The sequence below is a fragment of the Cygnus atratus genome, chromosome 1, assembly GCF_013377495.2.
Source record: "Cygnus atratus isolate AKBS03 ecotype Queensland, Australia chromosome 1, CAtr_DNAZoo_HiC_assembly, whole genome shotgun sequence".
Taxonomy (NCBI): Eukaryota; Metazoa; Chordata; class Aves; order Anseriformes; family Anatidae; genus Cygnus; species Cygnus atratus.
Genome location: NC_066362.1, coordinates 144,388,451 through 144,401,855, shown reverse-complemented (window position 1 = coordinate 144,401,855; position 13,405 = coordinate 144,388,451). Strand labels below are relative to the sequence as shown.

The following is a 13,405-nucleotide window of genomic DNA, read 5'->3' as shown; positions in this document are numbered from 1 at the left end:
TGATAAACAACCAATATAATAGTGGAATAACTAATTATTTTTTAGTTTCATTCCCAGAAAACGATACATTTGTGCTGAATTGCTAGATTGCAATTAATCTCTTTCTTCCTTTTGGAAATGAAATTTATGGAGGCAATGGCTATGAGGACTCCTGCCATCTGTTTTCCCACCTAGCCAGTACAGCAGACACAGCTGTAATACTGGTTTTCTCAGTCTACACAGTTTTTAATCCTGTCCTCATGTATTGTGGGTGATGCAGTATTTCTAATGACCTTCGGAAATGGTCAGTAAGGTTGTGGATTTTGTTGGTTTGCCCATGGAAATTCAAATGGACTTGAATGAAAGTCAATTTTTCCTGCTTTTTTTTTTTTTTTTTTTGAGAGTAACATGATTAGGCAGTGATTTTGAGGGTAGCCCGGCGGATTTTGGATTTGGGCTAGTGACTGCAGATGAAAGGCCTTCCTTCTACAGTTATGCTGAGCCTCTTGTACTTTCTTTGGGTGTGGAGACCTAATGGTTTGCTTTAGGAGAGCTTATTTTGGTGGTGACAGAGGTTATTTGAGTGTTAGACTGTGTAAGTGTAGTTGCTCCCTGTCTGTCACACTGTATGTTCTTGGCTTGTCTTGGACGCTTGTCTTTAAATGATTAAGATGCTGCAGTCATCAACATTTCCCCCTTTTAATAGTAATTTCATTATAGTAGAATACGTTGTGGAATTTCATGTTCAGACATGCTTTGAATGAATGTTTATTTTTTTTCTCTTTAAATCTCACACTTTGCTTACCCATATTTTTCATCATTGTATTAGTCTAAATGGAGTTATCTGACCATATCGGTCTGAAATCAGAGCTAGTGCAGTCAGTTGTCCCAGGCGAGAAGTCCTGTGCAAAACAAGAGGGTAACTATTTGCTGTGATGTCTACGTCCTTTAGGAACAAGAAGTTTGAAACTTTTGATGCATACCTATTATAAAAGGTGGCACTTTTGGGGGGGCTTGTAAGTATTAAATGAAAATGTTTCTGCTGTTGGCTATGTACGTGTTCCCAGGAACCACTAATGGCATGTAGATTGGAAACAGAAGAGACAGAATAGCATGGACCTGTCGCTTTTTACAGATTTACAGAATGTTTCTTTAAAAACACAGTTCGTGTGTATGAACCAAGATACTTCCTTTTAATCTTACATGCTTTTTGTATGGGCAATGCCTTGGCGTTGTGATGCAGGATTCCTAACATTTTAAACTGTGCTCCTCTAGACATTTCTAATAATATGTATTAGAGTTCTGGTGTGTAGGTAAGGTATTATTTTCTATAAATAATAATTGCCGTTCCAGCTATGCAGAATGTAGTTAACATATGCCTTCCTGTGGTTATGGTCCCTTTTTTGAAATCTGCCTATTAAGTTGTTTTAAAATGCTTTTTTCTTCATTTCTAAGAGCAAATCACCTATGACCTACTATTCTGTTTATGGCTTTCAATTTACATTTTTAGCTGGGCTTGTCTGCTTTATTTCATTCATGTTTGTTTGTTTGTTTGTTTTTTTCTATAACATCGTCTTCATTTTCACACTGCTAATAGCCACCATGTGAAGTAAGTCTGAGTATTTTCTCAAGTCACAGGATAAAGTTGATTTTACTTTTTTTTTTTTTTTTCCTGGACTTTTGCTTTTCTTGTTTCCTTGTAAATTATAAGGAATGAGTTCTAGCTTACTGTCAGAGTTCTTTTGTTGCCCTTACTAATTGCTTTGCAGCTCACTTTGCTAATACATTTTTCAATATTTTATTTTATTTAATAGCAAAATGATGGCTATCGGTCCTTATCCTTGTCTGGTCATGTTGGTTTTGATAGTTTACCTGATCAGCTGGTTAACAAATCCATCAAGCAGGGCTTCTGCTTCAACATTCTTTGTATCGGTAAGTAATATATGGAGTTTTTAAGGTTTTGGTTGTAAACTGTCTCTCTCCTAAGGAAGTGACTGAAATTTAAATTCATTTGCAATGTTCAGCTTTTTCTTTAATATTAAACATGAACTATAATTCCACCCTTGCCCCAACTTTGCTCATTTGTATCAATCCTTTGTTTTTATAGTTAGCATTTTCATAAACAATGTGAAGACCCAGAATGTTAAAAATAGAAACCATCCACTTATTGATTTATGGGCAGCTTCTTGGATTCTTTTGAGTAAACTGGGCTACACTCAGTTTTTACCATAACAGGTAGGATCAGGAAATCCTAAAATCCAAGGTGGTGATACTGACATGTTTCTGTACTTAACCAAGTGCTTGTTCTGGTATTTCACCTGTCTTCATAAAAACTGGGTGTTGAACCCTGTGGTTTCACAGCTGCTTAGTGTTTCGAATTCAGATGGATATTTGTTTGCACTTTTAAAAAAACTAAAGTGTCGGGGTCATTCTGCTTATTCCTCATCAGTAGGTAAGTAGTACCTATCCCCTGCCTGTAGGATAAAAATTTAACAAAAGATACTTAGTGCTCATTGTAAAAGAGGGAATGCAGGCAACTGTTCTGTTCAGAGAAATTAGTTGTCAATTTTTTGATAAATTTGTCAAATTGTTGTTGCAATAACACTTTATATACTTAGCAGGCATCTGATGTGCAAAATTTCTACCCCACCCCTTCTGTTTAACTTTAGGAGAAACTGGAACTGGGAAATCGACCTTAATAGACAGTCTGTTTAACACCAGTTTTGATGACCCTGTGTCAACTCATTTTCAGCCAAATGTAAGACTTAGAGCCCAGACATACGAACTCCAGGAAAGCAATGTTCGTTTGAAACTAACCGTTGTAAATACCGTGGGCTTTGGTGACCAGATAAACAAAGAAGATAGGTAAGTGGTGTCTTGTTTCCATGGTGAGCAGAAGTCTTGGTCTTCAATTCCAGTGTGAGTTTTCTCCTTGCTTTGTAGTAAATATTTTTCTTACGTACATTCCAAATACTTGGTTAACTGTTTTCTCTGTGCACCAAAGCAGGCATGTTTTTCTTCTTGTCTAGGAAACAGTTTGAGAAATCAGCTGAACTCTGCCCCCTCTTTATGATATAATATTTTATAAATACGTGTAAATAAAATGTGCAATAATGACCAGAGTTTCTTTTGGGGTGGAAGGGAGAAGGCCTACAGGGGTACTATTTAAACAACCAAATAGGCTATGAGGTACAGCACATTGTACAGAATATAATGTTTTTTAAAAATTATTGGAGCATATTAAAGATGTCAGACTGTAAGGAACGTTACATGGATTCCTGAAGGTGTTTGTTTTTATGTTGGACAGCTTAACTAAAAAATATGGAGGTACAATGCTATTTTTTTTTCAGAACTTGTTTTTGTGTCTCTGCTTTTATGAATTGAAGATTTTAAAATATTGAACTGCACCTCAGCAAATTTTGTTTCTTTCACCTTATTTGTAATGAATTCTAGCAGTCCTTTGTGCTATATGAGTGCCTGAACAGTGATTATTATAAGTGAAAGTTAGAGAGCCATGTTATGATTGTCATGAGATCTCTATCCTATGATATGATAAGGAAAATAGCTACTGCTAGAGACTTGGATGAATGTGATGTAAGTAGATATTAGTATAGATACTGGTGTTGATGTGTGTTATATTGCAGGAAGCTGCCTTTTAACCCTTCTTTATTAATTTTGGATACCACAACTACTTTTGAATTTTGATCACATTTGTTCTGGTTTACAAACTTTTGGTAGCAGCAGAAGTGAGGGCATGCTGCTTGTATGTCCAGCAATGCTTTCTTTTTGAAAGCAGATTACAATCATGTTTTAAATAGGATAAAGTTTACTTAAACTGTACTTATATTGCAAATCAGATTTTCATTCTTCTCTCACATTCCTCCTTTTCAATTTTTGTTTATTAAGAGCTCTCTCATGTACAGTACTTCATCTTCAGAAGATACTGGAAGTCCTATTTCTTGGTACTGGTAATTGCATGTTCTTTCTTTTCTTGTATTGTGTCTAAAGAGTTTCTTGTACCTTTCCTGTACCTAAGAGTTCTGCAGTTGCACAGCTTGATTGATGAAGTTTATAATACATCACTTGGTAAGACTGATAATAAGCAAAAGTAACTTTACATAGCTTTTTTTTTCACTAGTAGTAGCTAGAGAATATATTATCTATATTAGGCACACAATTAATTTTTGAGTAGTCTCTCAGAAATTAGGATCACTCGGTACATTTAATTTTCTGATATATTATGTAGATATATAGGCATGCTGTTGAATTGTAAAGTGAAAATCCACAAAGGAATACAAGATGAATTCCTTTCTTAGCCTTGCTCAGTTTAGGAGTAAGTAATATCTGATTGCTAAATTTTATTTTATTTCTTGCAGCTACCAGCCAATAGTGGATTATATAGATGCCCAATTTGAAGCCTATCTCCAGGAGGAACTGAAAATTAAACGTTCTTTATTTAGCTACCATGATACTCGCATCCATGCCTGCCTCTATTTCATCTCACCTACAGGCCATTCCTTAAAAACTCTAGATTTGTTAACCATGAAAAGTCTAGACAGCAAGGTAAGACTTTTGAAGCAGTTGTAAGGATTTGTCATATTTTTTGAATCATTTTGCAGCTTGTAAATGTGTTACCACATCTTAGTTGTATATCTGCATGTTTGGTTTTAGGGTGTTTTTTTGGTACTGGTGTACCTTAAGTTCTGAACCAATTAGTTCAGCAGACAGTTTGAGGATCATCACCTAGTTATTTACAAATCAAAAAGGCAGAGAGAGACATCCTCTTCAGGACAAGTTTGGAAAAAAAAGAAACAGCATGGTTTAAAAAAGAAAATAAATTTGTTAATTGTTCTTTTACCAAACTGTTAACATCTTACAGTGATTGGATAGGGTACCATCCATGACTGCTGTAATCTTTCTAATAAAGTTTGGTTTTAGTACACTGTTGAATTTTGGGGCTGCTGAAAATTTGGCATATAAAAAGCTTTACAGCACTGTGAAGAGCTTTATTAAATATAACTGAATAGGCAAGTGCTGTGAGCAGAGCACCTTGCCACCCTGATTTTTTTCTACAATACACTGCATTAATGTTTTAAACTTACATCTTGATTTATTTGGAAAACTTTAAAATAGTATTTTCTAGTGTGTTTACTTGTGCTTTCAGAATTCTTATAATTCTTCCTGCTTGTATGAATTGGATGAAACTAAATATTTAAGCCATCTTAAGAAGTATTAAGTCATTTGGTAGAAGAAGACAGAAATTACCTATTAACTGTTGAAATGTTATGAAATTTGAAAACTTCAGTGTTTTTTCTGTTCCTATTGCCTTTTCGTTTGTGCTGTAATTTTACTCCGTTTTTACTGTTTGTATATGTGAGCCTTAAGTGTACCTCTTAACCTGAAGACACCTACCAATATACTTAAATGAATCTGCAAGGTACCAACCAATACTAATTTCAAGTATAAGTATTTTATTCATTCTCTGTAGCATAAAGGGACAATAGATGTCTTAACATTCATGTAAGGTGTTATGCAAAATCGTAATTTAGAATAATAGTATATTTTCTTGATACGGGGAAAAAAAGTGATACTTTATATTTCAGACAGTATGGTGGTCAAAAAAGGCTAAATTTGGTTCTAGCAAACAGGGAAGTTAAGTGCATGGGTAAAATTTAACCTTTATCCTGGTGACTTTGTATGGTCATTTTAGTTAAACAGGGGTCTGCATTGCTATTGAATGAAGTAGTATCAGTTACTTCTTCACGGTGTGCATGCTTAAGTGCTTTCAGCAGCCAGTTCCCTGGATGAAGGAACTGATTTAAACTGAAAGCTAAAGATTTTTGCTTGGTTAGGGAACTGATCAAGCTGAAAAGTATCTGGCTCCTTGGACAGCTGCACTAATTTTAGTTCTGCCTGGAAGGGAGCAGCTGCAGGCATGGGGAAGATCAGGACTGCTGCTTTAGTTGCAGATGTAGACTTTTTTTTTTTTTAACGTAGGATTAAAGTGATTTTTATATTAATGGTTTATAGCTTTCTAGCAAAATTCATTTTTGTTAGTAGTGGGAGTTGTAACGGTGGAGAAAGCTGGAAGGAGTCAGTTGGTGTCCAAGTGAGCAGCAGGCGTAGAAGGGAGCACTGGCACTTGGGACACATCTGGATGTGGTCCAAATCACAACCCTTTAAGCCTCCTGTTAGTACAGGTGTGTGCTTTCAATTAATGTTGTTCTTGGACGAAAGTACTGAGATACTTGTAATCAAGAAAACCTTAAGTGCTACAAGCAGAAATAAATCTTTCTTAACAGATTAAGAAAAAATAACCATTTCTGTTGCTTATCTAAAGTCAGAGTAGTACTGCTTTTAAATTTTAATGACAGGTGTGATTTAACATCAATATTGATAGCTGGAATCAGTTTGCAGTGATCCTGCTTTCTTTAGTTACTTGCCTCCACAGCAGTCTTCCTCTGCTTTACTTTGTCCAGCCAGTCTGTCCTAGTTGTGAGTGGTTTGTGCTGAGAAGACAGAGTCAAGGTTAATTTGAGTTCAAGGATTCTCTCCCATCCATTTTTAAAGCTACGCACTGGAAAACCTAAATCGATGTACCTCGACTAATTTAGTTGGAGCTCTAAGTTTCTCTTAGGTGTATTAGGTTGTTTATACAACCTTAAGTTATTTCAGTCATCAAAAATAAAAAATAAAGCATTTTGATTTTGGATGTTTTACAGCATATGTGCTTAGGCTGCATATGCTGTGCAATTAAGGACTATCATCAGGTAGTCTTAGAAGTCATACTTTGTTGGTGTGCTTTCTTCTTTCTGACATTTTGCTTAAGACATTGAGATGACTTATTTCAAAAACACTGAATCTCAGAATTGGCTCATCTGGATTGAGCTTTTTAATTGTAAATAAGGTATTTGCACTAGAAGAAACTGGGAAGGGAAGAGCCCTAGGGGCAGGAAGATGAAATGAGTGAGGATGAGAAACTTCTAGTTTAAGAAAAACAATGTTAGTTTTATTGATACTGATTTTGAGAGATTTTTTTCTGAAATTGAAATACCATTTGTTTTGTGCAGAGTTAGGGGGAGAGCACAAGATTTGTTTTCCTGAAATATTCCTGAAATATTGACATGCTAGGTCTTACACGTATCTGCTCTGCAAGCACTTCTTAGCATAATCGGCTATGTTTCTGGGAGGGTTGTTTGATTTAGTATTTGTTACTTTTTCCCTCTCCTCTCGACACAGTTCAGTCTTTTTTTAAAGTCTTTCTGCCTTACAGTCTCAGAAAAAAATACTGAATTGGGACTTGAAATTCCATGCTTAGGAATTTCCATTTAGACAGAATAGACAGAATAGTCAGAACAATGAAAAGAATGTGTTCGTGTATACTGGGGGGAGTTTCTTCCTTTTTTTTTTTTTTTTTTTTTTTTTAAATCTGTAATCAAGGAACTATGCAAAGCTCTCAAATCTTCTGAAATCTGGAAGGATTGTTCGTATTGTTCCACCAGAACTTTGAACGTTGACTTTAATTCTTTGTATCTTGTTAGGAAAAGTGCCTGTTTTGGAAGTGACGGTAGGAAGATAATAGATGCCAAATTATTCTTAAAAATACTGAGTTACTGTCATAACTGTTTTAGCAAATAGGGCAATTTACAGCAGTAGGATTGCATGCTGAATTCTGAATAATTACTGTAAAAACTTGTAGGCAAGACTCAGTCATTCCATCTCAGTCATTCCTGCCCTCAGCAGATGCTTGTGAAACTCACTGCTGTATTAGGGACTAAGGTAAGAGCTATGGGTGACAGGGGCGAGATGAACAGGGTGTTGTACCTGAAATGAATGAGCCCAGGGAAGAGGCTGAGGGGTTGGCAGAGCTTGGCGCTCAGCTTCCTTTTCTGTGTGCTTTTAAACTGTCAGCTTTCATATTACACCCAATCTACGTCCCCCAGTGCTATGAACTAAAAAAAATATCTATTTTTAACAGAGATATAAATACTTAATATCATTTCGGTAGTAGGTAGACATCGCTGATCTTATCTTTGAGTACTCCACTGTATGAGTTCTCCTTCCTTCTTCTTTTCTCAGAGTCACTTACAAGGAAATACATTAAATAATATGTTATTATTTTGTTAAGATGATGCCAATGAATACTTTTTTTAATGGTTTGTGAAGCTTTCTGTGTTATTGTTGAAACTCATCAGATATTGATGGGAAAGTTTAGACTGAGAGGAAAGTTTTGAAGAGCTTATCACCAAACAGTTACATTCATAAAAGTTGTCATCTCAAAATTGAAGTCTTACACATTCCATATAATTTGTGTCATTAACAGGTGAACATTATACCAATTATAAGCAAAGCAGACAGCATTTCAAAAACAGAACTGCAGAAGTTCAAAAACAATCTCATGAGTGAATTAGTTAGCAACGATGTCCAGATATACCAGTTTCCAACTGATGATGAAACCGTTTCTCAAGTTAATACCATCATGAATGTAAGTAAATGGCAATGACATTAATATTTCAATATTAAAGCATCACTCTCTAGTGCTGATTCATGCCCATTCTTCCACGATTATTCTGAGGCTTATGGGTTTGTATTTGCAGCAAGTTGGATTTTTATCTTCTCTCTCCTTAAAAAGCTCCTATGTTTTTGGGCTTCCGCTGCCCTCCCTCCCCCGAGTCTTCTTGTCCCTCTGCTGTTGATGCTGCTTGTTTTAGAAGGCTTTTTCTTTCCTGGCTCAGCAACAGAAAAGAGGATCTCCCTCAGAAATACTTTTCCTAGTTTCTGGATAATTAAAACATAATCACTAACATAAGTGGACAGATTGGATTTGCTCTTTTCCATAGCGAACGTTATCTCACATCTGTTATGGAAGATATTAAAGTGCCTCACTTCTCCAGTTTTCTCTGGTCTTTATGATTGCAATTTTTTTTTTTGCATTTGCTTTTTACTTTTATCTGTTGCTGTCCTTCCAGATAAGGACAAATTTTCTTTGGGAATTACTAAGTCAGATATACTTCTGTCTTTTTTACTGCTGTGCTTTCAGATTGTCCCAGTGGTACCTGCCAGGTTAAACTAAGCTTGTAAAGCTAGACTTGAGTATTTTAAGCACTCCATCTGTATCTGCTGTTCATCTGCATATGTTTGTATCTTATCCCAGCGTGTACTTGATTTTGAAATCACGGAGGAGGAACCGATATGTGGAAGTACTTGGCTCTGCAGCCCCAGCCTCCATCCTTTGTGCCAGGGACTCTGAACATCATTCAGAAACAGAGTCTTCTGTGGGCAGAGGTTGTTTTCTGTTACTTAGGCAATGTCATGCTTTTCTAAAGATTTGTTCCCAGTTAGTGATAAATCTTTATTTGGTCAGTTGTAGTGGGTCAGCACCCAGACAGGCAGCACCCAGTCCTGTATTTCTGGTCACTTGGCAGAGCCCATAGTAGTAACAACATCTCAGGTCCAGACCTGTGATTGTCTCCAAGCTGATACCACGGATTCAAGCTCTGGTTGTGTACAAATAAGAGTGGCAGAGACATTTATGTACCGGTGATGCTCTTCCTGATTCAGCCCAGGATGTTGGCCTACTTTGCTGTGAGGACAAACATGCCGGATCAGGTTCCACCTGTTGTCCACCAGGATCCCCGTGTCTATTTCTGTCAAGAGGCTTTCCAGTCAGTCTGCGCTCAGCATCTGCTGGAGCATGGGGTTGTTCCTCCTTGGCATTTCCTTTGGTTGAACTGCACCAGGTTTGTGTCAGCCCATTTCTCCAGCCTGACAGGTTCCTCTGAATGGCAGCACAGCCGTCTGGTCTACCAGTCGCTCCTCCTGGCTTTGTCAGTGTAACTTGACTTTTGAATGAGTGGTTTGCCTAGCAAAGAAGATCCCTTCAAAGTAGGGTTTGGCTCGAAACTGCCTTTTTCTGAAATGGTGGTGTGTCCCGTCATCCATGTCCCCCCCCCCGGTTTATTTTTGAAGTGTTTGCTTTTCAATTCTTACGTAAGAACGCGGAGAGATAAGGCCGTGTTGGTGTGACTTTTACAGGGTCACTTGCCATTTGCTGTAGTAGGAAGTACGGAAGAGGTGAAAATTGGAAACAAAATGGTGAAAGCTCGTCAATACCCTTGGGGCATCGTACAAGGTAACTGAATTCTCAAAGGTATTTTTATGTTTTTATTTTTTTATTTTTAAATTGTAGAATTCACTAATTTTAAAAGTGGCTGTTATTAGCCACTCATGTCATATAGATTGTATTTTGGGTAAACAGTTCAGGGAATTTAGTAATTAATATTTGAGGTTTGCAGTAACTGGTAGTTTCAACACTGATGCATCCCTGGAATCAAGCTGTGAGGTGGTATATGTAATACTTATGTAGGTTAGTATTGTGGCAGTGCCCCCAGCGCTACCAAATTTTAAAGTTTCATGATTGTCAGAACAGAAGAGCAAAAAAGAAAGAAATTGATTTTTGTTCAATTCAAATGGGAAATCAGGACATGTTAGAACATGTTTACTGGTACTTACAGTTAGTGCTTCAGTGTCTATATTAGAAATTACAGGGAAGTCTAAGAGGTACAACAAATACAGATACCTTTTCCTGGAAGTATAGCTAGTAAACAAAATAAAAGGATCTCAATACTATTTAAAATATATATTGATAATTTATGTACTTGTGTGTAATAATTAAATTTCCCTCTTGCAACTGATTAGTGGAAAATGAGAACCACTGTGACTTTGTGAAGCTTCGTGAGATGCTTATTTGCACAAATATGGAAGACTTAAGAGAACAGACTCATGCACGCCATTATGAGCTGTACAGGCGCTGCAGACTGGAAGAGATGGGCTTCAGAGACATTGGCCCTGAGAACAAACCAGTAAGGTAAAGGATTTTCATGTACAGCACTGGCTTTCAGCTTTCATTCACTTCTCATTTGACTGTATCAATGCAATACAGAACAAGGTTCATACTTGTTCTTCTAAGAGGTTCATACACACAAGGTTCATACAGTTCTTCTGAGAAAGAGAATTTTTATGTATTTATTTATTTTTTAATCGGAGTAAGTACATACATGTTCATTCAGTTATCTTCATGGAGCAGGATACGGGATTATATGAGCATTGCTTTTACAGACGTATGAGCTAGTTGTACTTCTGAAATATGTCTGTTATAAAAAACGTGAGGATTTTAATTTTCAGCATGGAGGATGTTCATTTTCCTCAGGTACGTACACCTTATGCCTTTTAAAATATTTTCATTATACATTAGAATGCTGTTTTACTTTTTCTCTTAACAGTGTCTGATTCTGAACAATGGTTTGGTTGGACTCAAAAGGAAGTGAACCAAAAACGTTTGCAAAATCATTGGTTACACCGTTGACTTCCCACATTATGTGCTGTAATAACAAGTGTCTAGCCTTTTCAGGTCAAGAAATCTCTTGCTAGCCTATAGGACGTTATTAGAGGATTAGGGGTTAGAGACACTTGGTTGTTTCATGTAGGAAAGCTTTTTTTCTGTAGGAAGTATTTACAATTTCTATATCCAGCTTGTTTAATCATTATTTCAGTTTCTGTCATTTCCCTTTTCCTTTTCCAACTTCCTTTGGTCATTTTATATGTAGGACTGTATTTTGCAAGTTGCCAGTTGTTAATATGCTTATAGGGAAAAACTGATGCTTCAGAAGTCTTCAAAGTGTTCATGATTTAGCAAAGTGGTATTACTGCATAGTTATTTTGGAAAATACCCACTTAAACAAGACATGAAAACAAAATATGGATTTGCATTAAAAACAGTTTCTAGTGCTTTAAGTAAAACAAGTAAAAAAACCTGTTCGTTCAGTGATCCAGACTGTCTTTACCCATTCTGTTCTGGTAAAAATAGATAGCTTCCCTCCAAATCACTGTTTTTAGTGGCTTAAATTCTTTGCTTTCACCTGTACTTCATGCAGAAGTTGTAAAGCAGTTGCAATTACTATAACTCATAGTGTGTTGCAGCATTTCTTCCGCTTCTAGATTTCTTCTAGATCTAATTTATACATTGGTCAAAGAATAACAAATAAGAGTAATGTGGTCAAGGAAGACATTGGACTTAAGAAGGGAACAAATCCTTTTTGCGAATAGAGGACCAAAGGTGACTGAGATTTAAAGCCCACTGAAATTGACCACAGACATTTCTTTGGGTTTAAGAATGTACACTAACAGCTGATACCTTACTTGCTTTATCCAGGGAAAGCCTTTATATAGATGTGTTTATAGCAGTATTGACTGCAGTACCTTTTGCTTTTCTGAACTTGAATTTCACAGTGTACAGCCATTTCAAGATAAGCATTCTTAAATTATAAAAATTAACATGTACATTAAAGTATATTTTATGCCACAAATTCAAAAATTGTCTTTGCGACACCCCTAAACAGTTGGCACTTTGCTTACAGTATAAAGTGGCAGGTTTGTATCAGAATGTCATAGTATTTTACACATCAGAAGTTGATTTAGAAATAAATTCCTTCATGGAGTTAGAGAAAAGCTGCGTTCACTCTCGTGTGTTGTTTTTTACATAAGGCTCGCTATACATCAGTTTATTGAGAATGATGGGGCAAAACAGTGCTCTTAAGAAATTAGTTTTGGTAAATCATGCCTGTTGATAATTTCATTGTTTTGGAAGGATGAGAATAAATATTGCATAAGAATCTAGAAAAATTAACTTTTTCCCAGACTTACTGAGACAGGAAGAAACAAGTGGGACTGGATCTAGGATGTGTGGCATAGTGAATGGCATTGAGGTCTGAAAGAGAAGGCATTTGGTCTTCTGGGAGAGAAGCTTTATGATACCAAGAAAGGGGAGAGAATGCAGAGGATCTGTATGTGGTGTAATTAGCAGACTAACGTAGCCTTATCCGTAAGGTGCTTTATGGAGCTACCAATGAAACCTTCAAATGTGGTATCCTCAGTGCTGTGATAGAAAATGTCTCTTTCCATAGAGGAGGTTCCCATTTTGCTGACCTGTGAATTTAAATATCTTTCTGAATAGGGACTATAATGTTCTTGTAAGCAAATACGTACTTTTGAATTCTATTCATCTTATTTGTCCTCAAATATATTTATAATGTACATGCATGGATTCTAAGAGCTTTAAAGTCTAGTTAATACACATAGCAGTACATAACTGATTTTTAGAATTCCACGTCTCTTGCATAAATAATGGTCTAAATGCATGTTAAAAAGTTGTATTTTATGCCTGCGATGTAGCTGCTTACATGCTAAATTTGGTCATCTGATTGGGTTGTTTTACGTAAATTCAGAAAATTTCTGCTAGACTTGAGTAATTGGCTGTTTTGGCAGCACTGGTGTTTGTAGCATTTGAGTAGCTAACATGCCCTACCTTTTTGCACATTGTGAAGAAACTACTTGTGGAGGTTCTGTACAACTCTTTTGGATTTAAAAG

The 13,405-nt window shown here is 36.3% G+C and overlaps 1 protein-coding gene across 3 annotated transcripts in view; it reads left to right on the top strand.

Annotated features, from left to right (window-relative positions):
* SEPTIN10 (septin 10) overlaps positions 1 to 13,405 on the top strand; it is a 29,448-nt gene that overhangs the window by 4,922 nt on the left and 11,121 nt on the right. For all 3 annotated transcript variants that reach the window (XM_035565598.1, XM_035565596.2, XM_035565597.1), the window contains exons 2-7: positions 1,794 to 1,911; positions 2,649 to 2,844; positions 4,356 to 4,542; positions 8,303 to 8,464; positions 10,015 to 10,111; positions 10,678 to 10,846. In XM_035565598.1, the coding sequence (XP_035421491.1) occupies positions 1,794 to 1,911; positions 2,649 to 2,844; positions 4,356 to 4,542; positions 8,303 to 8,464; positions 10,015 to 10,111; positions 10,678 to 10,846 (929 nt within the window). The remainder of the gene's footprint in view (positions 1 to 1,793; positions 1,912 to 2,648; positions 2,845 to 4,355; positions 4,543 to 8,302; positions 8,465 to 10,014; positions 10,112 to 10,677; positions 10,847 to 13,405) is intronic.